Source organism: Podarcis cretensis (assembly GCF_951804945.1).
Source record: "Podarcis cretensis genome assembly, chromosome: 11".
In the NCBI taxonomy this organism is placed as follows: Eukaryota; Metazoa; Chordata; class Lepidosauria; order Squamata; family Lacertidae; genus Podarcis; species Podarcis cretensis.
This window is the reverse complement of record NC_137180.1, coordinates 3,334,312-3,361,537: the sequence shown is the minus strand read 5'-3', so window position 1 is coordinate 3,361,537 and position 27,226 is coordinate 3,334,312. Positions and strand designations below refer to the sequence as shown.

At 44.6% G+C, this 27,226-nt stretch overlaps 1 protein-coding gene across 1 annotated transcript in view; it reads right to left on the bottom strand.

Moving 5' to 3' along the window:
• The window catches only part of RORB (RAR related orphan receptor B), a 152,954-nt gene extending 127,429 nt beyond the window's left edge, over window positions 1-25,525 (bottom strand). The window contains exon 1 of the mRNA XM_079996115.1: window positions 25,449-25,525. Coding sequence (XP_079852241.1) covers window positions 25,449-25,455 — 7 coding nt within the window. The 5' untranslated portion in view covers window positions 25,456-25,525. The remainder of the gene's footprint in view (window positions 1-25,448) is intronic.
• Between the last annotated feature and the right edge of the window lie 1,701 nt (window positions 25,526-27,226).

The window sequence follows — 27,226 nt, the reverse complement described above, 5'->3', positions numbered from 1 at the left end:
TTGCCAAGGCAGACATATTGGATGTGCTCAGACTTACTCAGAAGCACCTGTTGTCACTTGGATGCTTAGGAGATGTTGTTTCCAATGCCTCCCAGCCTGATTTAAATCAGCTTCCTCTGGAAAGTGCTACCATTCCCATGCATTCCAATGAAAATAGATGTCGAGAAGTATCCACAGGGGCAGTAAGGCCTTAAGGGTGGAGTCAAGAGGGTCTCTGCCACACTGCTGGTTCCCTCTCTTCACATTATGACGTTTGCCTGGGAAAGGGCAAGGGCTCTCCCTGAACCTCATTAAGGTTGCAAGTCAGATTGCAATAAAACCTGCCTGAAACCTGGGGAGCAGCTGCCAGTCAGCGTAGACAATACTGAGCAAATGGTTCAATAGACTGACTCTGTATAAGGCAGCTTCCTGTATTTGGGGGACAAACCACGGAATCCACTGTATCACTGCTTATCTTCAGGTGTGTCACTAATAGACTTTACTGTGCAGAGAGGCATCTTGCAGCTGCTTCTAAGGTCTACAATGAAACCAAAACCCCTAAAAAAATAATAATAGATACTATGTTGTAAAATTTAAAACTTTTTATTTTTTGCAGTGATCATCTTCTCTCCCCCCCCCGAACATCATATGTGCTTTCAGAGCATATAATAAAAGAAATTGAACAAAATAGATTTGGATGGACCTATTAAAGGTAAAGGTAAAGGTACCCCTGCCCGTACGGGCCAGTCTTGACAGACTCTGGGGTTGTGTGCCCATCTCACTCAAGAGGCCAGGGGCCAGCGCTGTCCGGAGACACTTCCGGGTCACGTGGCCAGCGTGACATCGCTGCTCTGGCGAGCCAGAGCCGCACACGGAAACGCCGTTTACCTTCCCGCTGGTAAGCGGTCCCTATTTATCTACTTGCACCCGGAGGTGCTTTCGAACTGCTAGGTTGGCAGGCGCTGGGACCGAGCAGCGGGAGCGCACCCCGCCGCAGGGATTCGGCGTTTACTATGACTGGACCTATTACTGGTAATCAAATTAGCTGAAGGCAGAACCAAAGAGGTGTAGTTCAGTTACATAATCATGTTGCAATACACCTGAGCTATCTGTATTACGAAAAGCAATAATATTTAAGAATATGGCTTTTTATTTTACTTCATTTGGCTCTACTGCTGTGTTGATGTAGATGGCTGACCTTTTATTTGAACTTGGCTGGATAAACTGCATAATTCTATCAGTGTCTATAAATCTAGCTGCTTAGCAACAACAGCAACAATAGTTTTCAGCTGAGCAATATGATACAAACTATGGAACAAACTAGTTCTCTTGGTGTGGGTTTCTGTAGGAAGTCTATCAGATACTTTGTATTATTGAACAGAAGGAAATGGCAAAGGGACTCAGCTTGAATAAGCTGATTAAATAAACATAGATATTTATATTATTAGAAACCATTTGGTTCTGTTTAATTTTCCATATGGTGGCAGAGTTTATACAGGTCAGAGTTTATACAGGTCTTTTAAAAAAATGAAAGCCACATCTGGATGAACAGAATATATATATTTTTATATACACACACACTATATAAGAATATGGGGGGGGGGAATGTTTTAAATATTCAAATGTTTGTAATATCAGGAAGAATCAGATCCAGGTAGCTGATCCTCACAAAATAGGAACATTTAAACGAGGAAATTGGGAAATCTAATGGCTGAAACCCTTAGCATGTGTGTTTAATATGAGGAACAGTGTAAAAAGGGAAAAACAATCAAACACAAATTCATACACACAATTGCTTACAAATATCATCATCATCATCATCTGAAGGATAGTTTACCTGGTTTTTTTAACTAATGAAAAATGTATTTCATAATAGTGCCAGCAGCACATTAAAGAATCACTCATGTGCTGTGACTGAGATCAGAATGACACAATGCACCGCAGCTACTTCCTTTCACAGCAATTTAATTGACTGATTCCCACTAAAAATTCTCCAAATGCACACAATAGCTTCATGTTGTGTTTTTAGAGTAGCGCTACTCAGGATCCGAGGGGAGCTTATGTAATGGGTACAACAGGGGATGGGTAATCAGGACAAAAACTGAGCAAACTCTGCTGGATACGATTCATGTGGGTTACACATGAAAAAGGCCTGTCGGGATCCATTTGTAGGGCTTGGCAGTGGGGAAAACACAGCCTTGTTCATTTGAAAGTGTGTTTTATTAAAAGCACGATTCTCATCTAGTTTGGAGGTATTTGTTTTTTTAAAAAGAGGCAGGAATGGGGATGCCTTGATTTTATTCACACTAACATTCACGAGCAGTGTTTTGTTTTGTTTTTAAAAAGACTTGTTTGTTTCTAAACAGTATGATATGATATATTTTAGAAAGTGACAAAATAGTTGTATCAAGGTGATAGGACCTCTTGACTACAGAACATACATAATGGAATGTTAACACGCAGCACTTAAGCTCAGCTGTCCATTTTCAGAAAAAGTCCAAGTCAGCACTCCCCCCGCCCCAGCAGAATCTTTTTAAGGATTTAGAGAAGCAAACGGCAAGTATCAATATTCCCTGTGCAAACTCACATCTTTGTTCTGCTCTCTCTTGCTCACTCTGTCTCTTTGAATTTCCTATAAAAGCTAAATTAGGTCTCAGGGGCACTGCCACACTAAACAAGGATCTCTTCTAGTCCATTGTGATGGAAGTAAATGTACTCTGGAGGGAGATGTACTTGAAGGAGAGGCTAAAGTGTCTCCCCTAGTTTTCCAATATTTAAACCCACTTGCTTCACCCTCCCTGCAAAACAGGGTTGGGAAAAGGAAACTCTCTTCTGCACAGCTGCAACATTGCATTGCAATAATTTACAGTACCAGGCTGGAAATTTCCCCAAGCAAATAAATTAAAAACTATCAATAAATATCAACTATCAATGATCAAGTATCATGATCATAATTTTTCTGCTTTCTTCAATTTGATTTTTCAGCCTCTCAGTCCTAAAGAGTGAAGAGAGGTAAAACTACCATGTTGCACTAGGAGAGGCAGGCTAAAGCAGAGGATGGGATGTGAGTGTTTTCACATGTTCATTGTTTTAGGAACTTGTTTAGTATTCTTGTGTAGTACAGTGGTACCTCGGCTTACAGACGCTTCAGGTTACAGACTCCGTTAACCCAGAAATAGTACCTCGGGTTAAGAACTTTGCTTCAGGATGAGAACAGAAATTGCGCAGCGGCAGCCCCATTAGCTAAAGTGGTACTTCAGGTTAAGAACAGTTTCAGGTTAAGAACGGACCTCCAGAACGAATTAAGTTCTTAAGCCGAGGTACCACTGTATTCTCAGTGGTGATACAGATGGTCAGTACAATGCAGGAGTGGAGGACCTCGGGCCTGGAGGGCAAATACAGCCTTCTAGATCTCTGTGTTTAACCTTTGGGACTCTCCCCAGGCTACACCCCTTTTTGGTCCTCTCTGCACCCTCCTCAAGTGCTTTTGCCTGGCTGGAATGTGTCCCTGAACTGTGATAAGGCTTCCTGGCCTAGATGGACAGGTCTGGGTGTCGGAAGTTCTGTCTTTGACTCACAGTCTGCTGTACAAGGTGAATGGCACTTGCTGTCAAAGGCTAAGTCGCATAGCTTGCTTTGTCAACTTATGTGGGTGGCCCCACCCACCATGGGGATGTAGTCCCTGGGAGATTCCATGCAGGAACACAGCCTTTGAGTTGAAAAATGTTCCACAGGTCCCTTAGGCCAATGCTAAGATGTTGGGCAGAGGCTGATGGGAGATGGAATCCAGAAAAAACTGGAGGGTCACAAGTAAGGATGTGCACACCAGACACAAGAGCCACCTTGTATATTTTTTAATATTTTTGGGTAGCAGCCCAATGGGTTTTGGAGGCATCCAGTGTCTTTCCAATTCAACTCATTACTGGGGCTCTGTTTCCCTCTTCACTACAATGGGAAATATAAGCACAGTAGTAACTTTTACCCGTTTTCACAAAAGTGGATGAGATTTACAGGAACAGCAGCCCCTTCAATGTGAATTGAGCCAGCCAAATTGTAGGCAGACCCATCTGGGGTTTTGTTTTTTTAAACCATGGCACCTTTATAATTTGGTTTTTAAAAATAATTTTTAAAAGTCTATAACAAATGCAGTTTTTAATGCCTCCCTCAAATCACCATAATTGGAGGTGCCCTGGGAAATAATACACTGCGCCTAAAAGCTAGACCTGTCTGTCAAAAGAAAAGATCCTGCCCACCACCTCCCCCCTCCCACTCTGAGCATTTCCCTGGTCAGCTTCACTTCATTTCTTAGGGGTGGGGGAATGGCCATCTGGTTCATGGACAGCAAACAGCACAGAACAATTTGGATGCTTAGGGAATCCCTGATACAAATTGAAATATATTGTTAATGGCTCTATCTGATTTAGAAATGTAAGGACTTTCTTCAGAATTTGGGGTAAAAACAAAGCTGATGCAAAAGTTCCCCACCACTGCCCTTCAGGCTCCACAAATATATTTACTAGGAATTCTCTGGTGAACCATCCATAACATATTCAATATTTTATAGTATATTATCAGTAGGCATCTGAGAGTATTTGATTACCTTAATATATGACTACTAATATATGACTAATTTGCACTTTCTGGAAAAATATGCAAACCAAAACACATTTGCACCACTCATAATTTGGTGGTGCAGTTTTCCATCAAATAATGTTTACTATAATGTGTATAAAATGCAGAAATTATATTTAGGAAAATTGCTTGCTGAAATGTGTATATCAGGCAAAAATGCACACAAATACTGTGTATTATATTAGGAAAAATACTGAGAAACCTGTGAAGTGTAGCTTTCAATTCCTTATGATGTCTCAGTCCACTGCAAGGGTAGGTTTGGAAGGCATAAAGTGAAGCCTGTTACAAACTGCAAGGAACTCCTCAGCCTGGCATTCGAAGCCCCTGGTTATAAATGTCAGCCTATTACAGATATTTTACGCTGTTTTATATTTGGTAGCTAACAGTACTGGAAGCTTCATATTTGATACACAGAACCATTTGCTAGTTGCAGCCTTGAAGAATACGGGAAGCTGCCTTACAGCGTGCCAGACCCTAAATCCATCTATCTCAGTATTGTTCACACTGATCGGCAGCCGTTTTCCAGGGTTTCAGGCAGAGTATGTTCCCAGTCCCCTCCGAATAATCCAGAGATTAAACATGGGACCTTCTGCATGCAAAAAGCAGGTGCTCCACCACTAAGCGGTGGTCTTTCTTCAGCCAATGATCTTTTAACATTAATGCTGTGTAGGCTCTTGAAGCCTTCATAGTGGAGCTTCTCTCTCATTAGCATTTTGCACGCTCTCAAGAGGGGAATGTTTGCCTTTTTTTAGCTTCAGGTATATGGGATGTTGAGACAGGTATTGTTACACCATGAACATTCAAGGAAGTGAAAAGAGGCTGGCTGGGAACAGTATTTGATTAATATTCCAAATCAGTCTTACAGGTATTAGTTTGGCATGTTATTTACATCACTTTCTAAGATGGCAAAGTTATACTGTTAATAGATAGATGATAGATATATAGATAGATGATAGATATTTTATTTCTAAATTAGAAATCCATCATTGTAGAAGCAAAAAATAATTATGCTACTTGTTATGTTGCTGAAACTTTTCCTTTGAAAGTAACAATGAGATAAGAGGGAAATGAATAATCAGACACTGTGATCAACTTCTATCCTCCTCTCCAAGCCAAGGATTTTGTTTTATCTCTCAAATACAACTGCTTTTGCTGTTTTCTCTATTTCTCTCCAAATACATTTCTTTTAAAAACTATTTTCTATTGCAGTCCCTTTGATAAAATCAATTTACTTTATCATCAGAAAAGACAATATTCATGTGGGCTTTATCTTACTGATTAGCATTCATAGCTCTGACAACTCAAATTCTGAAGGCCAAAGTAATTGCAGAAAATAAACCAAGAAGAATAAAGACACATCTCTCATTCTGCATTATGAAATTGGACTGAGGGTGCAGACTCCTCCAGACTGGCATCTTTCTTTTTCTTTTTTTGCAGGTGTGTTGGGCAAAATGTCATTTATGCAATAATAGTGCATTGGTGGTGGACTGTCCAAACAAATTCTGCTTTATCAGTTGCTTTGGGACAGGGAAGCATCTCCAAGGTCTTGCGAGGCCTCGGATGTGACTTCCAGTGCTTCACAAGACTCCGGATGTTGTGTCAGGATTTTTTGTGGGTGCTCGGGCATCCAGAGCCCCTAGAGTTGGTTTGGGATGCTTTCTTAGTGTTACTATGTTATTGCCATCATGAAGGGCATTAATGCGCTACAGTGCAACAGAAGCAGGACAACCCCCTCATAAGAACATAACAGTCTGCTAGTTCAGGCCAAAGGCCTCTCTAGTCCAGCATCTGGTTCCTCTAATGCCAGCCAGATGCCTGTGGTAGCCTGCAAGCAGGAGGTGAGCGCAGGGGCAATCCGGCAATCCACCCTTCTGCCTTTTCCAGCAACTGGCATTCAGAAGCCATTCTGACCATGGAGGCAGAGCAGAGCCATTGTGGGTAATAGCCATTGATAGCCATATCCTCCTCCATGTATTTGTCTGATCCTCTTTTAAAGCCAACCAAGTTGCTGTCTATCATTGTCTCCTGTGGGAGTGAATTCCATAAGTGCTGTGTGAAGAAGTGCTTTCTTTTGTCTGTCCTGAATTTTGGTTGCCCTCCTCTGAACCTTTTCAAACTATACAAGCTCCATTTTAAAAGCACCAGCACCAGCAATGGGTCTCACTTTTAAACAAATTTATTTAGGAGGAAGATCCTAAGAGATAGATCAAGTGCAATCATGGATGGTATAGCTAAAAAATAGTGAGACATCTTATTTGGGGGGAAATGATGTGAAGGGCTGTGAAAAGGACATGTTGTGTGTAGAGCGGGAGGAAATGAGCAAATATACACAGAGTTAAGCCTCTAACTTGTTGAAATGCAGGACTGCAGCCAGTGTAGCTGCCTCTGTTTTTGTATAACACTTTGTGCTACATCTTAGCATGTTTACATTTTTTCTGACATGCACTCTAATACCAGAAAACTTGATGCCATGTCAAATTAATATAATGAAATCTTTGGCGGGGGGGGGGGGATGGAGGGACTCTAAGGAGCAGCAGCACAAGTGTCTCTCATGCCATTCCACTATTGTGTCCGCCAAAGCCAGGAAAGAAAGGAGGAGGAAGAAGCGGGGGAGAAGCCACCCCCTTGCCAGTCCATTCAAGCCCTGGCCTTAACTGCTGAGATTGCTACCAGGAATTTCAATTAGTGCTAACTGCAGTGCAGGATTTCACATTCCCCCACCCTTTGCTTTGTTTTTGGGTCTTGTGGAGAAAGTTCATTAAGAACTAGATGGAGACCACCAACTTATTTAACAAAGCCCTTGCAAATAGACATCATGTTATTAGCGCAATGACTGGTCACTTCCAAACAGCAGGGAAAATCTTACAGAACTACAGTACATGAGTCTAAATGTGTTGGATTTATACATGGGACATTCAGGTTGAAATCCATATACCCATTAAACAAACAAATAAATAAATCCCAGCTCATAATCCATAGTTTTAATCAATTAATGTTAACCATTTTGAGCTCTCTTGAAGAAAGGTAAGAGTGACATGGTTTAGATAGTAAATAAATAAATAACTATGGCATGGCACTCCGCTTTCTTCCTCTGTGAATAACCTACCACACAACTTTAGTTTACTTAGTGAAATGAGATAACAATTGTAAAACAGCTCATAGATGCAAAGTGCTATGAAAATGATCGTGATAAATGATAATTCTGATTCCATAAACCAATCAGTCATTTAATTTATGCTAATTTTTCTGGCACCGGTGGTATGAGATTCTACAGTCCACACACAGTGTTTTATTTGTGGTTCTGATCTCAATGCCCTATGCAACACGATTAAGATATTGTAGCCCAAAAGATGCAGAGGAATATACAAGTTATTTATTTTTATTTTCCTCTTCTTCCTTTTTCCTACCCATATTAAATATGATCCCTCTGTTGAGATTTTCTGAGGCATAGCCAGTCGTAATTTTGAGACTGTTCAATGTGAAAATTATGCAAAAAATTTTTTTGTCCTAACAGAGAAATGAGCTGTTAACAATTCCCAAACCCTTGGACCCTTAGCTGGCTTTCAGGTGACAAAGAAGTATATAACAAGGCAGTCTTAGCATTTTCTGAGACACCAAACAAATCAGCACACAGTGGTGCCGACTTGGGCCCCAGACATCACATTGCATGCTGCTTAGTCCATTTTCAGAACTGGTGACTTTGGAAACAAACTGCAGTGTTACCAAAATGTGAATGTTGTTCAGCTGAAGTATTATCAAAAACATCTGCTCTTCATTCATGATTTTAAGTATAGTAGGAAGCATTTAATACACTCACCCACATTTGTGTCTAATTAATCCAGTGATCAGGGGCAGCCCATCTATTTACGCCAAACAGGCAAACAGGAAGGTATTGCCCCTGCTACTCCTCCCCATGAAGCCTCACTCACCAGGGTCATGCAGCTGAGATGGCTGTGGAGGCTTCCAGTGAGCCTCGGCTGGATGCCGCCACCTGACCCTGGTGGTGGCGGCAGGGGTGGGCGGGGAGACCACTAGTGTGCCACCCTGTGGGATTCCACCACCCAAGACGGCTGCTTCACTCTGCCAGATGGCTGGACTGGCCCTGCCAGCGCTACTTGGTACTTGTGGATGGCATCCTTATACACACAAAGCTCACCAATATTTCCCGATTCACTTTGAAGGAAGATGCGGCTCCAGACACTCAATGAGAGGCACACAAAGACATGAATGAGACTTTTGAAAAATGAATAGGGAAATCCGTACACACATGAACTCACTGAGCTCTGGTTCAAGGTCTAATGGCTGCAATTCTGTATGAACATTTACTGGCAAGTAACTCATTGGAACTTACTTCTGAATAAACATGCAAAGAATGTTTCTAAATACTAGAAATGGACTGAACATATTTCCATTTCAATTTATGAGGCAAAAGTAGAGTTTTTCTTAGAACCCCCCCCCCCAAATTCTGATGTCATAGAATATTATATTAACTTTGATATTGTTCACTATCATTTTCTCCCTATATGCTGCTACCTTGCACTCCGTCTCCCATCAAATTACTGTCCCTTCTTTCAGAATTTATCACATAGTTGAGCCCAACTAATCACTAATTACAGAGTAACCAGGGTGATATCTCAGCACTATGTACCAAATTGGATCTGGCTATGTGATGACATCACTGAGGCTAAACTAAGCCAGTTCAGAGAGAGGCAATATTTACTCAATAAGCCACACCGATCATCCCAGACCCAGCCTGTTTGGGATCATTTTGTAAATAGGATGGTGTAAATATACTACGCAACCAGTTTTGACCACAACGAAGGCAAATTAAATAAATGCTTCCTTAATAAGTGAACAGAAACAATTGCTTTGTTTCTCCATATATTGAGTAAAAATTGGAGATTCAAAAACAGCCACTCACCTGCTGGACTGGTGAATTTCTGTTTTACAGGTTCTGCTTCTGTCACTGAGACAAAACCCATTAACCCTTTAACTGAACCAAACATGTGATTTGCATGATTTGATAGTGATCATTCTTAATTTTAGCAATTGAAATGAACATTTTTCATGCCGTTTGCATGCTTTGCATGTTCCAATATTGCAGAGCTGAAAAGTTAGCCAGGGGATAAGGCCTGACATTTATACAAATGTTGAAGTGAACAGCATAATTGTACCATTTGCCCTGTAAACACAACAATAGGTAAACAAGGATGGAAGGAGATGAAAAAAGGAAAGGGGGAGTGGTGGCGGGGTGTGTGTGTGAATGCCTATTTCCTGTATTGGATGCAAAGCCACATGCAGAAATGAAGACAGCTACCTGCAAATTGTGGTGCTTCCCTTTTCTTTGCCAATGGCAATTACTGAATAAATTAGGAAGACAGCTATAGATATAAATAATATGCCACTAAGAAGCAATGGCAGAGAGGAAGCCCATCATAGTCTATCATTAGATTATTTTCACAGCATGATCTGACCCCATCCTTTTGCCCTTCAGAAGTTATTAGAAAACATGTATATTTGCATAACGGAAATGCAGATCAGTAAAATCACAGCTTGATTTTAAGCAGGATGCCCCCATCAAAATCAATAAAGTTGTAATCCTATGGACCATCAAAATCAATAAAGCTGTAATCCTGGATTAGGGTGTTTAAATTCAATGGGTCTTTATTTCTGAGTAAGCAAGCATGCCACTGATTGTGAATAATTTAAAAATCAGATAGACATCCTAATCCAGGCGAGTGATCCACAGTTTCTCCTGGGCATGCCAGCTGTAGCAAGCACACAAAAGGCTGAGGCAGTCAAGCAAGACGACAACTGTTTCAGAGCTATGGTTGCCAATAATGCACATGGAACCATATGTTTCTCCCCATTCTGATTTCTATGCAACAGATTTAAGGAGTCACAAGCACTGAAGCAATTACACACAGGCTTCCACCATGCACAGGATTCCCTGGATGAGAGCAGTGTATCATTTTAGATCTGTACAAATGAATATTTTGTAGTTTGCAGAATTTATTATGCATCTATCTGGAATGTTTATTAAGGCTGCAATCCTGTGCACACTTATCTAGGACTAAGCCCCTTTGAACTTAGTGGGGCTTGGTTCTGAGTAAACATGCATAGTATTGCACACTAACAATTATTTAAGGGATGACAAGGACTGGCTTTTGAAGTGGGGAGCTTCTATCCATAAGTAACAGTATTTTGTTTCTTGAAAATGTAAACTTTAAGGTGCAATTCATAAAATTGGTTTAAGCAAGGAGCAGATGATTTCATTTAGAGTTTAATATTGCCACTCCATTATATTTCTGCTTCAGACTTAGCACAGTGCATTGTTTAAAATTAGATATTTGTCAGTGAAGAAGCAATTTTGAAAGATAAGTTGGGAATGTCAATACAAAAGGTAAATCTTAAAAATGTAGTTCTTTTGGATTATTCAGGTGCAGATACATAGAACTGGTGTGAGGAAAACCCCCTACTAGGATCAAACTGATATCTGTAGACTGTATCATTTTCTTCATCAGTCACAGGTGCCAAACTTGCTTCCATTTAATATGTAACATCTTTATACTAGTTAAGCCAATCCTAAATCCTCTGAAATCACAACTGGCACTAAATTTGCCTTTACTTATTTGCACTTCAACTGAGATTGGCCTGTCTGGAAAGACCATTTGTAATAAAACATTCTGATTCCCTGCGCTTTTCAGTTAGCTGTAGCCTGTGCCTTTAGAATAGAATCATAGAGTTGGAAGAGACCACAAGGGCCATCGAGTCCAACCCCCTGCCAAGCAGGAAACACCATATAGAATCATAGAGCTTTAAGCAAAGCTCTTCTCTGAAGGGTACTCTGAAGGCAGGAGCAACCACCTTGATGGAGCAAAACAGGTCTGGATCTGAACTGTGATTGGATGGGAGACTGCCTGAAAATTCTTTGTATGCTGCTTTCAGTTGCATCATGGAAGAAATATGAAATGTAAATGTAATAAATAAATAAGAATAAAAATCAATCAATTAAAATCTAGTCACATAAAATGCACAAATGCTGCATTTAAAATTGCATGTTAACCTGTATTTTAAATTGGGGTCCCGTCCCCCCCAATTATGTTTTTACTGTAATTTTACTGGTGTTAGCCACCCTGAGCCCGGCTCTGGCAGGGGAGGGGCGGGGGTATAAATAAAATGTATTATTATTATTATTTTGCTTTTGAATATGTGATGGTGTATTTGGGGGCAGGATATGTGCATATATTCAGCACCAAAGATATGGCTGCTATTTTTGTCATTTAGCTTTTTGTAAACAGTAAGCATTTCACAGTAAAAATCCACCTCAAGCCACATAACTCTGCTGAAGTGGCCTAGGCACAATTTTCTGGTGTCCGTAATTTTTAATACAGGTTCTTTGCCCATCCCAGAACCAGATCAGGGGGTTTTGCTTACCTGCAGAGTGTAGTACATGATAAGAATACGTCCAAGAACTTCACAAAGTGAAGAAAGCATTACACAATCATGAAAGGTACACTTGACAAGGGAGCACAGTCACTCTCACCCCAGGTGTACCCATAAGTATGTGCATTCCCAGATTCCTGTTTGTCATATTCACACCCTACGTTTTTGAATGGTCCCTTTAAAAAAACCAACCTAGGTATAAAAATTTACAGGAAACGCAGTACAGAAAGTAGCCCTTGGAATGCATTGAAGAATACTCCCCATGATATCACAAATCATTTGAAATGCACTCTCAGTTTACACAGGGAACTAGGCAGCCCAGAAACAGCAGAGCAGCATAAATTCATGTGTTTCTTCCAGCACAGATGGAATTCTTTGAATTATGCCATTCCAAGAACCTACTTAGCCTACCAATATGATCCCTCAATACTTGTATTACTCTTTAGTGTGTACTGGATTACTTCACTCATTCATTCAAGATTATTATATTCTCCCCTTCCAGGGCAGCTAGCAAATGATCATGCAAAGTAACACATCATTTGAACAATAAAGTTGTCACAACAACAGTTCAGCAGTGAATATTATTGGTAAAATAGTTTACCCCATTATACAAGCACCATCTTTTCTTATAGATTTGTTTGAAACAGAATCTATTACTGTCTGCAGGCCACCTAGAAGCCTTCTAACTGAAACAACTCAATTCTTATCACAACTCTTTCCCTGTTTTCTTGCATCAACACAAATATGGGAGTATCCAACGTTGTGCACAGACTTCTGTTCACGCAACTCAACCTCCCCTTGTTCTTGTGCCTCCCCATAATTTGCTCTGGAGGATCCTTTGGGATTCTGGAGCATATTCTGAGGGGACTGCAGAGGTTGGAGGGGAAGGAGGTAGTTCCATTGTGCATGCAGAAGTTTGTTGTGCAAGTGGAGCAACAGCTTTGGCTATCACCCACAGAAGTCTATGATCAGTCACAAATCTCTGTGCAGGCAATTACTGTGCAGATACAACAAAATATTAAATCCCAACACCTTCTGGAATATAGCACAGTATGTCATAATATGGTTATGCAACTTGTTAATTACAAAATGGGAATTAATAAAGGAATTATAAAACAATGATTGTGCATTGATCAGCTGAACACATATTTTCTTTTACTTTTCTCAGTGACATTGCATAGGTAGAATGACATGAAGCCTATACACCCAAGGAAAATTGTGCATAGAATTAAAGACTAATGCTTTTTAGATTATAAAAGATCAAGCCAAAGTCCTTTCTTTAATATAAAATCATGCAAACAGCCATAAAATAGAAGAGGAAGAAATGAACACAGCTTTGGGGTTTTCTCTACATACAATGCTAGTATTGTCTTTTTGGACAGCCTCTATCGTGCTATTTGACTGCATGTATGAATGAGCAGGATAGAAAACAAAAATGAATTTTAAAGCCTTGTACTGTATATATTTTACATTCAAATTTCAGATTAAGGAATTGCAAAACCCGGCTGAAGTGCTACATGTTAAAATGGTCCAATTATATATTTGTCAATTTCCTTTTGATCAAGTTTCCCAGTCTTCTCTAAATCCTTTTACCAAACAACATTAACAAAATGTCTAATAAGACAATATAAAGCCACTTTAGTTATTCCTGCAAGACAAACTGAGAATTATCCAACACTCTGGGAACTAGGGGTTTATTGAGTTTTGGGTAGCCAACTGTGTTACTTATTAAGGCTGCAGTCCTAAGGACACTTGCTAGCGAGACACATTAGACACTATGGGACTTATTTCTGAATAAACGTAGGGTTGTGTTGTTAGTCAACTGGGTATGTAGAATCAAGGCAGCAAGGCTACAATCTGAACCATACTAACTGGAGAATAAACTCAACTGAACTCAAAGTCCCACTGAGCTTACTTCCGAGTACTTTGTAAATTTGAGATTTCCCTGCTTCCTTACTATTGGCTAAATCCAGAGGAACTTCCTGCAGCAGAGTAAACCTTCTTTCATTAGAAGGAGCACCTTCTTCATCCAGAGGAAGAAGTTCCTCTGAATCCTACCTTGACAACATCTATTCAACTGGGCGTTTTAAAATTTACTCCTGTTTCATATTCATACCTTCAACGGGAGTTTGGAGACTGTACAGTTCTGTGGCAACAAAGCTTGGCAGCAACCCATTAAAATCAACTGGAGTTTTACTACTGACTTCAGTGGGACCAGGACTGCACCCTTTCTAAAATGCTAAATGCTTTTATAGCTTTGATTATCTCAGGCAATGTTTAATCTTTTGCATTTCATAAAACTTCAAGCCACCAGATGGGCATACAGTACACAGATTCTAATCTGATTTTTCTTGTTCATGTGAATAGCCTCAGGATAGCAAAATTTCCCTGTAGACTATGAAATAATCTCTCAAATAATGAGTTCATCTCATGAGTATCCACCACCAATGCTTGACCTTTTTTTTTCTTGAAAGAATACTTTGTTTATGGAGCTTTTAATCCAGAGATAATCTGGCATTGTCTTAAAAAAAAACCTTAGGTATTTTATTATACAGCCTCATGCTAGTTCTTGAAACATTTACAGTCCATCAGAATAGTTTGATAATAACACCATAAAAAGTACACTCAGTGTACTTTGCATGTTGAGATAAATTGCAAACACTTCTCAAAGTAAATTCTCAGCACTATGTGTTTTGGAAAGGTGCAACACAATGGACATGATCCAAACAACATTCAGCATGTAGATTTTCCTGCACAAGGTGTGTAATTGTAGTTTAGACCTAAAAAAGGTAAGTCTGATGAAAAATGGGAGAAGCACGGTATATGAATTTGAAGGAACCAACATTGGATATTGGTAATAAATTTGGTAACCAAGTAAACACTAAGAAACCCTTTGAATCAAAGGGCATTTTCAGACATAGCACAGATGGCAATTTATAGCCCTTATTGTATTGGGTGTACAGGCGTAAATGTTATTACTGCAGGGCATTACTTAATTTTAGTTTAATTCTAAAATGAAACTTACATTCCAACTAAGGTAGACTGCATTATATTTGAACTGGAAAAGGCAAACAACACATTTTAGTCATTCAAAAAGACATATAAAATAGACTGTCCCTGTTCACTGTAACCTTACCAGGATCTTGTACAATCAGTTTTCATAGAAACCATAGAAGAATGATTTAAATGGTATTCTTACCCAACAATGAGTTATTAATATCCAAACAGTATATGACTCCATGAGTCACTGAGGTCTCTGTATTATTCAGGATGCTCTTATTTAATGTTTTATGAATTTCTTTGCACTCTCTATCTAGCTCACTATGAGTTCTGTGTAATTACTGATAGTTACTTACACTTCTAGTAATTAGTATGATTGTCATTAAAATACCCGTGGGTTGTCTTGTAAAGGTATGAATGGGCAGGGTCATGCAATGAAGACACAACATGGACTATGAAAGGGCTGACTCACGTATATTGTATTGGTACACTGGTAAATCTAATTTCCATTCATCTGATGATTACTTCAATCAATATTAATTCCTATGTGCTTCCTTTGTCTTCAGTTACAAAAGCAGACATCCTTCAGTTTCACAGACGCCAAGGCATTTTCCTCTGACTCCATTGCGTAAAGCAAAAACGCAGCTTGATGGCTTATTGGGGGTTTTCCCTTCTGATATTGCTTTCTTGCCCTACATAACCATTACAAAAATATTGCAAGTGGCTGTTACTGGTATTCATAGCATTAATTGTACCCTTGCTTTACCTAGGAAGTCACAGAATATTTCATTTGATTCCAAATACATTTGGATTAAAAGGGGTATGTGCTTTATAATGTGAGATATTTCTGTAAATTAACTATAAATTAATTCTTCATTTCCTAAAGTTTCTTGGCCTTCCTTTGAAAATAGGAACATGTTTCAATACTAATATCTAATTTTAAATGGAAAAAAATCCCAAACTGTTTAGATTAACATGGGCAATTCAAAAGTAAGTTCTGTATGTTTGGACCGTATGGTTGGTTCTTGAATTATTTTGGTTTCATTGTTGAATTTCCCCCCTGATAATTTCATATCACTTGATTTGTTTCTTATAATAGTCTAGACTGATCACCCTCAAAGGGGCTGTGTCTAACAGAATATGTTTAAAAATCTAAAAGAGGTTGAACATATGACCAAGGCAGAATTGTTATTACTAAAAGTGCTTCAAAGGTGGCTAAATATATTTTTAAAATTGTTCTTATATTTATTTGTAAGCACTTTACTAAAGTAAAGCCTTTCAATATGTTATTTAATTAAAAAAACAGTGAGAAAAGAAAAATACTAATCTATGGAAAGAGTTTCAAAAAGATCACGGCATTTTCAATTTCAGGCTAGATTTATGTAATATGACTGGAAAGATATCAGTCCATGTAAAATGAAACCAATGTATCCAAGGTACTAAGCAGTACTAAGCAGTATCATACAGCATTGTATGTCCCCTAGATTTGTTAAGTATTGCTGCAAAGTTGGCTTGTGTTTTATGGTCATTGAAGGCCTTTCTACTCACAGTTCCTTTAATAAGCCTGGTCGTATCTATTTATGCCACATATAAATAGTATATTTAATGGTCAATGGTTCCCTGATTTTTTTTTCATTGCTCACATCAATAAAAACTGAACCCCAGTGGTGACCAACTCAAATAAAAGTATCAATTCTGGCTAATGTATTATGGATAGCTGTTGACTGTTTCACAGATATTACACCAAATCAATTAAGAATAAAAAAATAATTCCTTAGGATGGCATTCAGAATTAATCATCATGTTTCAGTAACACACAATTATTGATAATAAAATGAGAAATTTATTTATGTTAATAATCTTGCGAAATTACCTACATTTCACTGTCAGACAAATTATATATTTTGAGTCATGAAGATTGAGTTTTATGCATTTTTTGATCATCCCAAAAACCTCCAAATTGTTGGAGGAACCATTCTACTTCCTAGGGGCCTATTCTGAGGCTAAAAAGAATACACACGCACACACTTGAATGCCAGATTTGTGAAGCTGAGATTGAATGCATTGCTGCCACTGTAAACAGATTTGAAAACAATTTGTGATGTATTGGCTTAACACATCTTTACAATAAATGATGGGTTGTGGATACTTATTAGTGATAAGGCATGCTTAGGATCTCATCAGCTTCAGTTAACCTTGTCACTTCTCTACCATTTTGGTTACAGACCCAGCAACACTAAGAAGTATCAAAACCCTTGACATTTTAAGTATCTCACAGAGCATCAAAATCCATGGGGTTTTTGCATGGGAAAGCCACAATTTAGATGTGTTTGTTCTTTTAAATCTGGACTACCCACTGATTCTATAAGTATGTATTTTAATGTGAAAAAGGTGTTCAAGAGATGTTGCATTTCTTTTCTTTTTGGAAGAATCAGGCAGTGCCTTTTAAATGTCCAGATCAAATGGGCATTTTAACAATTGCATGTGAATTCTTTAGTTATTTTTTTCTGTCAGCTCCTCCGTCCCCACAACCACGAACAATTCTGCGAGTCAGAGATCTTTTAATCGCAAACTACAGCGATTAGTTGAAGAGGGAAAGACTAATGTGTGAAACGCACAAAGAAGCTTGCATCAAACCAGATGCTAAATACACTTCTGTGGTTCCGTTATACAGTGGCAATAGCAGAGAATTCTTGAATTACAGGAAAACGTTAACTTGGCTCTTCCCAGGCTCCTGTGAAATTTTGTTGCACAAGACACGAGAGACTCGCCTTAATACAGAGAGCCTCATTCTGGGATCTGAAAAAACACTGCAACTCATCGAATTCTGGTCAGGGCAGGGATACAGCACCCCTCAAGATTTGAAAATCAGACCGACCCCCTCCTCATCTACCCACGCTTCAGACGTTACTTTGGCAGATCAACAATTCATTTCTGCCGCCCTTTCGCCTACTTTGACTTGAAGTTTGAAGTTCAACCAACCAGGAGGGGCGGAGATAGAGAGGAGGAGAGGAGCGAAAAAATGCGGGATCTTTCGAAAGTGGAGATGGTGAGATGTATATACATCGCCGCTAAGTAAGACCTTTATCGCCTCCTCTGCTATAACCGCGTGTTCAGCCTCGCAAGGTTAACGTGCTTTGATTTTGCTGAATGCCAATAAATCTATTGATTCCCGCGTCCTCTTCCCCTTCAGGGACAGAACTGAAAATGCGGTGTGATTAATATTCCATTAACAAACAACTCCGGCCCTAAATCGAACGAATCGCCAGTACAGTATTGTACTCGACCTTCTCTAGGATTGTGGGCTGGAGGATCCTAGATGAACCAGGCGGCGTTTGGGATACTCGCTGTTGTTGTTGTTGTTGTTTTAAATAAAACAAAAGACATATCGGGGTTCATTTGGCACCATTGTCCCAGCAGAATGAGATGTCAAAGGGAGAGGCGTTTTGAGTCCAACTTCAATCTGAGCACCGGTGCTAACCATCGTTCCTCGCCATGAAGCCCCACCAAGTGCAGCGGGCCTGAGGATGCAAGCCTAACCATACTGACATGGGCTTAAGCCGTACAGAGGACGGTGGGACTTGCTTCCGAGTAAGCGTGCATAGGATCGGGCTGCGCGATGCGGGCTTGGAGCGCAGCTCTACACTATTAGAAGTCTGTCATGTTGACTTACCCGGTCGATTTATTCTGTCTGCACTTCGTGCCAACGTTTCGTTTCATTGCTCTTCCGTGGTAACAAAGGCCCGTTACTCATAAATGCAAGCAAATTGCTCAGCATACCCAGATTTATTTAGAATTTGTGGTCATATCCAGACAACGTTGCCTCCACCATTGTGGACCCCTAACATGGGACGAAGCCTCCGCCTACAGCGGTGGATGAGGGCAGAGCTGGTAGAGGGTGAGCGCGGGGGAGAGAAGAGGGCAGTCTTGTTGCACCTTAAAGCCTACTAGGTTTAACTTAGCAACGCTTTTTAATACTGGACTCCACTTGGTCGGAATCGGATATGTTTGTGACTCTGAGTATATTTCAGGATAGATACAGGATCTAATTCAGGAATGCGCGTGGGCCATGAGACATTTGTTGGGTTTTAAGATGCTACAAGACGCCTTGATGTTTCACGTATCGCTATACCCAACCTATGCGCCCCAAGTCAAGCCTGCCCCCCTACTGCAAGAGGGGCCTAGGCCGGCAACCAAGACAGGAGCTCTAGCATGGCTCGGAGTTGACTCTTCTCCCGCCCCGTCGATTTCCAGGCTGGTTGACGCCATTCGGTCCTCCAGCTGGCTTTGTGGTGGAAGGGGCCGGGAGCGAGCGCGAGGCGCAGCTCCTTGGGGCGGGATCCCAAGGCCAGCTCCCCGCCTCGGCTGCCCGCCGGGGAAAAAGGCCTAGAGACCCGCAGGTTCTGCATTCGGCTGGGCTCTTTGCCGCGGGGGGCGCAGCCTTCCAGATCCCGCCGCCAGCCCCCTCCCCCGAGCTTGCAAAGCTGGTGGCGGGTGGCGGGGAGGGGACGCGCTACGCCAGCAAAAGGGGCGAGGAGAGTTTCCCTGGACTCTTTCCCGACGTCGAGGCCCTCGAGTCGGCCCCGATTTCACCCCCGTCACAACAAAACGTTTACAAGGGCGAGCGGGAGGGATTCCTGGTCACGAGAAGGCCCTTCTGATTGGCTCTCTTGCCGCCCTCCCCGCCCTCGGCCGAACTTTCGGCTTCTGGGGACGCGGGGGCGGGCCTTGCCCGGAGAAAGTGGTCTTGGTGGCGGGGCGCCGTCACCTGCAGGTCGCGCGGAGAAGGCGAAGGGGGCAGGAGGTGCCTTTGGTCGTGCGGGACACGAGCGAGAAGATGCAGAGGCCGGCAGAAACGGAAGCAGCCACGGCGCTCCCCTTCGGGGCCTCATCCGTGGCATTGATTGCAAAGCCAGCAGCTCTAAGTGCACTCATGGGAAGGCACTTACTTGGAAGTAAATGCCGCTGACTTCTTGGGCCTTAGCTCCTTCCGGTAAAGGTTAGGGCTGCTGCCAAACCCATTTTACTTAGGAAGGGGTAAAGTCCACGGATCCAGGAAGGTCCATCGGAGTTTTGGAGCGGATGTGAATTTCGCATCCTTCGGGAAACCACGGGGGGAACCTCTTCATTCGCGTTTTATTCAGGCAGATTTGACGACATGGTGCAAAGGCCGTTTTTAAAACTAGATGAGAGCAAACTTGCACCCCAAGCGTCCTTGGAAATAGGTCGCACTGAGTTGAATGGGGCTTCATTCTGCGTAAGGGTGAACAGAACCAGACTGGTGTGGGGGGAACAGCAGATATTGTAAAAGCAGCACATTGCGGATGGAGAGGAAAGCAGACGTACACAAACGAACCCCGCAATTTTTCGGTGGGAAGGGACTATAACTCAGCCTTTCTATATTTTCCCACCGAAGCTTCGTTTGCATCTGTCTGTGGAGTAATTGGAAAACCATGTGTCAGTCCTGCAAATTTATTTTCAGGTTGATTCTACGTGCAAGGAACCTACAGTCCAAATGGAACTGCCGTTCACGCATGGTGTTAAGGAAGACGTAGGCAAGATGTGTGTGTGTGTGTGTGTGTGATGTCCTGTGATATATAGAACCTATAAAAATATTTATGAAAGAAAAGCGCTTGGAAAATCTGGATAGCTTTCGCTGAGTAATCTCTGCCTGTCAGGCGCTGGAGACTGGGCGGAGGGGATCCTGCCCTGGTCTCTGGACTTGTTTTCTCAGCCGAAAGAAGTGGGTCAGTGGAGCACATGACAAGCCCCGGCTCCAACACAGAAACATACAAAAGAGACAGACAGACGGAGAAAAGACAGCAGATGCTGCCGGATTCATAGCTTAGGTAAAAGCAAAACGGGTTTCAGACCAGACAGTGGCTGGTCGGACTGACACAGGCCCTTTATCGACCCTCAAGTCAGCTACACCTTCTAGATCCTTGCCTGCCCCTTTTTGTGCTCAGCAACCCAGTTACTGGACGTGCATGGTCCCGATCCTATTGCGTGCTTACTCGAAAGTAAGCACAGTTGGTCGCCATAGGGTTTGCTTCCCCAGGTAGAAATGCCCGAGGTTGGTCGACCTGCAGGACCATTCAAGTCGCATAGCTCGCCAACAATGCTCTTCGAAGGTTTACATTACGCGGGTGAAGGAGAGCCTTCCCTGGCCAAGGGAAATGGGAAGCCGCAGAACTACGCGAGGCTTCCGAATCAGCGAAGTGCCTTATCCGAGTCCAGAAGGCGCTTTCCCCAAAACCAAGAGCAACGCCTTCTATTTTGGCAGCGCATTTCCGCATATCTGGTGGATCGCTTGGTTTTCCACTGCTCAGGCTTGCCACCTCTTCATGCATATGACCCAACAGGATCATGTTCTCCAAATATCCCAACACAAAAAATGTCGATTCAGCGATGTTTACTTGGAAGTCCCATGGAACTCAGTCCGACCACGCAACTCAAGCCGGAGCATGCCCTCCCCCACCCCCGAAAGAAATCCCACTCATCTCAAAGCGGTTTACTCCCTAATAAGTGTGCTTAGCCCTCGTTGTGCACACCTACCTGAGAGTAAGCCCCATTGAACACAGCAAGGATTACTTCCGAGGAAACATGCACGGCATAAAAAACTGTTAGTCTCTAATGGGGTTGTCATGTGTCTTCTTTTTCCAGGACACGTCCTCTTTCTCAGGGGTAAAAATTGAGACAAACTGCATTTATTTGCTTTGAATGGTCGTCATTTTGCTCTTCAAAATATAGCAACTCTACAATGCTACAGTAGCCCCACTTCCTGCATAAGCCGGGTCATCCGTCTGGGCTTTTTTCCGGCATGTGTGGAGTGTCCTCGATCTGACTTCGAACTTCCCACCCTCGTGGTCCACTCTAGCCACTGTAGCTGCCGCCTCCAATTCCGTCCCATTCCATCAGAAAAACAGGACTCAAGAGAAGGCCGGAAGGAAACAACCCCAGATTTCCGCAGCCGAGCCTCTGAAACCCAGTTCATCTAAAGTGAGAAACGAAGCTGAGAATGGCTTTGAGCGCGTGCAGAGTGCATTTCCCTAGATACTGAGCTGCGAGGTCAGAAAGCCAACAAGCCAGCCTCACCCCAGGAACCTCTCCATACAAAAAGATATACATTTGCATCAATGGAGTGGATATGAAACGCCCCCCCATATTCGTCCCCTCCCGGCTTCTTCCCAGCTTATCTTTACTCCCCCCCCCCAAGTGCTGCTCCTTCTTCCTCCACTCTCCGAGGCCCAGCCATGGCAAGGAAGGCCTCACGGCACCGCCTGCTGTCAGGCCTTCTCCGGCCCTCGACAGAACACAGGCGGGCCGCCCCTCCAGCAGGGTCGTTCCGACTGCGCGCGCCCTTCGACGGGCCGGCCTGCTTTCAGCCCCAAAGCACCTCCATTTCCGGGGAATCATCCTCGGCTTTTTTGTCCCTAGGCTCAAAGTCATCCTGCAAGGCACAGCACCTCTTCCCCACAGCCACATTCCTTACAGGCATGAAGGAAACTGCCCCCTCACATCAACACCCAGGGATCTCACCCCCCGCTTCTGGTATTATTATTATTAGTAGTAGTAGTAGTATTAGTATTGGTATTAGTATTATTTAGTAGGAATCGGGAATTTCGCTCCGACACCGAACTCGTACCTTTGCCTAGAAACACTGCACAAAAGCAAGTCTGGATGAACCCTGAGTCTCTCCTCTCCTTAGATCAACAAGTTAAAACTGAACCCCTCGACACCCCCACCCAACCACCCTCAAAAACCCAACCCCAAATTATTTTCCTTTGCGCACGGCCTGTCTCCGGGGATCTAGAGAGGAGTGAGACTGTTACGGAGGGCGCGCACACAGAGAGGTGGGTTTTTGTTTTTTTTGCTTCCCCATCTTACCAAGTTAACATACGCCCCCCCTCCCTTCTGCCTTGGAGGGCGCTGTCAGTTTTTATCTCCGCTTTTGCCTTCCCCGCCTCCTACTCGTTTGCGGGAGAGAGACAGCAGAGACAGAAAAGTTCACTCAGCAAATACATATCCAGCAAGCAGCGTGAGTTGAGTTTGTGAGACTCTCCCGCCCCTTTCCCAGCTTTACCGAAGTCTCCTTCAAAGGGACCCGGGTTAAGTAGGGAGTGGGTTAGATATTGGGAGCGAGGAAACGCGCAAGCGCCCGTCACATCAGACTTCTGAGCGGCCCAGTAAGAGCGAGCGAAACAGAGCCATGCGCAATCCTAAAGTTTGCGTGCTTGGGTAGCGAAGAAGCAAGGGGGCCTCTTCTAAGCTACCTGCTAGACAGCAGTGGCCTTCTCCTTTTCAAAGGCACCGGCCAATCCACTACTGAGTGAAGGGGCGGGAAGCCCGTTGGGCCGGCCTTCTTGAACATGAGAACAGGGCGAAGAGCGCTGGTCAGAAGACCAACCAGAAAGCGGAGCGCAAGTTCCGTTAGGCGCGCAAGACAGAAAGATGGAGCAGTGCCACCGGCGCGGCCGAAGGCTTCTGGTCCAGCGGAAAACGCGCTGGACGGGAGAGGAATATACATTCCTCTCCCCCTTTATTTTGTTTTAGGTGGCAAGCCTAACCCCACTTACCTAGGAGTAAGCACTATTGACTTAAATGGAACAGACATGATTAGGATTGAGCTGTAAGTCTATCATTTGAAAAACACTTTTGCACGGAAGGAGTGATGGACATGAATTGAGTGAAGGGCGGTATACACATTTAAATAATAATAATAATAATAATAATAATAATAATAATCAACGTTGGGCGGGGGGTTTTTTGGACTCCACTCCCTGCGCCCCCCACCCTCTCCATCCAATGCTTCGGGGACCTTTCTAAACAGCTTTGCGATCTTTTCTGACGGAAAGCGCGGTATAAAAGCACTTGGAATAAAAACATCAATATAAGGATCAGGCCGGAGAGGGCCCACGGCAGCAAACTCGAGTTTCACTGGCTTAGGGAATACGAGGCTGATAACTTGGAGTACTAGGATCCGCGTGTGGACTCCTCGCGGAGTGGTGGGATGTGCTTGGGAAATGGAGGTTGGGAATGATGGCTTGGGTTTCTTTGGGGGAGGAGAGAGAGAGGTGAAAGCAGGTGTCGGTTCAAGGAACTCCTCGCGAATTAAAAACGAGTCGAGTCAACATGCGGGGGGGGGCGCTTCAGAGAGACTTCAGAAAAGTCCACTCAGCAGAATAAGCTGGGGGGGGGGGAGGGGAGCTCGTCACATTTTGAAGTAGTTGAAGGAATCCACGTTAACATCTAAAGAGAGAGCCGCTCCTCCCGCACGTAAGGCCATGGAGTCCGGAGCCTAGAATTGCCTAACCGCACCTCGGGGGACTCTCCTGACCGAGGGACACCCCGGCAGTCCTTCGAAGAGGCAGGATCCAGGGCCGCAGGCAGCTCAGCCCCCTGTCCTTCAAACATCTCAGCTCACCCCCCTTCAAACCCCGCCTCCCCACCCCTGCCGCCAGCCTTGGACTCGAACAGTGATGCCAAAGGACCGATGGTGCCACGAGTGGTGAGTTCCAAAGAAAGACAGTCAACAAGACTGGGATGCCAGCAGGCTAAGCACGAGAGAGATGCCTGTCTGTGGGGACCACCTTCATAGGTGAACGAAGGTGCCCAGGAAAAGGAGCCATCTGTGTCAAGGGGAGCCTCCAGCTGCCGCTCCTTCCTCCGGGACCTGCTGCCCCCAAGCAGGCAGAGGGATCGCGGACCCTCCTAAAAATGGGCGCGTCTCAAGTTTGGGGTGCTCTGCCTGCGGTCTTTACCTGCACCCCTTGGGCTAAGTTGCGCTCAGTGCGCCGACCAAGATATCCCGGCTCTCCACGCAAATATGTGCCCCCCCCCTTTATTCTGAAAAGAAGAGCGATGCTCCCTTTCTCCAGCCCTGAGCACCGGCCACCTGCTTAGTGGATGTGGGCGCCCCCCGGGAGAAGACCGAGTTGGGAGCTGTGTTTCGAAACTCGCTCCCAACTGTGCGCCCGCCTCCCCGAAGAGCGAGCCTCCGAAGCGCCAAGCCAGCCTCTCTCCCCAGGAAGCGGGTGGCGCTGAACTGGCCCCCAAGGAAGCCTCCCACTAACTTAGAAGACGCTCCCGGAGAAGCTGTCCCGCAGGACGCCGCTCATGGAACTTCTGCTGGAGTATCAGGAGAAGAAGGCGGAGAAAGCGCTCAGGCCCGGCTGAGACACCCTTCATCATCATCATCATCGAAGACATGCTTCCGAAAAAGAGAGACACGAACGTGAGAACTTTCTGACAACGTCAGCATCCATTTCCTCTCCATCTTTGATCCCTTCTAGACGCCCCGAAGCAGGTTTGTGAAGAGCCCCCCGGCGCCTGGAGAGGGGTTCCGCCCGACGCCCCGCTCTCCCCGCGGATCCCGAGGCAGCAGCCCTTACCTCGCATGATGCTGGCGCTTCCCTGCTCCGCGCAGTCATGTAGCTCCCCGCTTTAAAATCCCCTTCTCGGCGAGAGCATTCCTCCGAGGCTGCGCTCGCAGACGCCACTGCTGACCGCGGCCGGAGAAGCCGCCGCCGCCGCCGCCTCCGCCCTCGGCCCTCGGCCCAGGGTCTTTCTGGGTTGTGGCGCTTGGGCGTCCGGGCGCCCCTCCTCCGCGCTCGCTCTCCAAGGCGCCCCCGAGCGACTCCCGAGATTTCTTTTGTGATCCCGTGAACTGAGGAGCGCCGGCCGCGGGAGGGCAAGTGGTCGCCGGAGAGAGAAATGCGGGCGGGAGGCGGGCGCGAGGGGGGACGGGAGTTTCTTTCTCGCTCGAAAAAGAAGACGCCGGCAGGGAAAGGCGCCGAAAGACAAGGGCCGTGGCGAGGGCCGAGCCTGTGCGTTTCTCACATGACAGCCGCGCCTGTCCGAGCAGCTTTCTTTCCCCGGCTTGGCTTTTGACAGGGACGCGCCGAGCGCAGGAGACGGAGGGCGAGAGGTGCTGAGGGAAAGCTGGCAAGAGGCTTATAGCGGAGGGCGGGCCGGAGCCGGCGACTTCAGGCCCCGCCCACTGTCAGCGCCTCGGCCAATCGGAAGGCGCCCGAGGTGGGCGCCCGGCTGAGGGAGAAGCTCCGGCTCGGACGCGGGGGGCGAAGGGGGGGGGCGCGGACGCTTCGGAGACGGGGGCGGGGCCAAGGAGAAGGCGCGCCGGCGCACGGAGACGCGAAGCTGGCCTGGGCTGGCGCGCCTCTGGCTGCGTGACAAGACGCCCGCCCGTGGGGTAAAAGCTGCGCTCTCTCTACAAGCCGAGGAGGCCGCGGGAAGGACTTCGCCCTCTGGAAATGGGCCCCCCACAAACACCCCCCCCATCTCTGCCAGCCCCTCACCCGCAAATAACTCGAAGAGATTATCAAACGTCCACGCGCCCCACCCCGCCGGGCAGCTCCGCTTGAGGACGGGAGAGCGCGGCGGAGGGGGCGCCCTTCGAAAAGCCGCTTGTCCCGTCGCGGACTCCCCCTCCATTGAAGCTCCTCTCCCGCGGGGACCCCCCCCCCCGCCTCTCTCTTCTCTTCCTGGCCCAGAAGATGGTCGAGAGGTTGCTTGTTTCTGGGTCCCGTCTTCAAGAGGAGGCAAACCGCCCAACACACAGAATTTATTCGACATGGTTTCTTTCAAATAGTTGTGAGAACATCCGAAGAAGCTCACACCATGCTTCTGATTCAGTAGGCTGTTGCTTATTAAGCGCATGCCAGAGAAAGCCAGGGAGACTTCAAAGCAGAGAGCCTGTGGCCTCCAGATGTTGCAGGATACCTGGCCATTGCACATGCTGGCTGGAGCTCATAGGAGTTGGAGTCCAACAACGTCTGGAGGGCCGTAGTTTCTGCAACCCTACTTTAAAGTGTCACAATGTTCTCTCCTACTAAGGACTCAGGGTGATTGGAGATGCCGGGGTTTCTTTTGTTTGGATGTCAGACATACTAATTCAGTGTAAGAGGCACCTGCAAAATTTCTGAAGGCAATGATGAATCCCATACTGATCTCCAAAACAGCTGGCAGGCTCAGCATAGACAGGACTGCCCAAACCTAGGATTTCAAAGCCCCTGCTTTGATTGAAGTTTCTACCTCCTTGTCTGGTAGGTACCGAAGTGTGGCATCCAGAGGACATGCAAATCATGTTGGAGCAATTCCTTTGTGTAGTTCTGTTGCCCAAATGTATACACTGAAAATCCAGCTGCCAGTT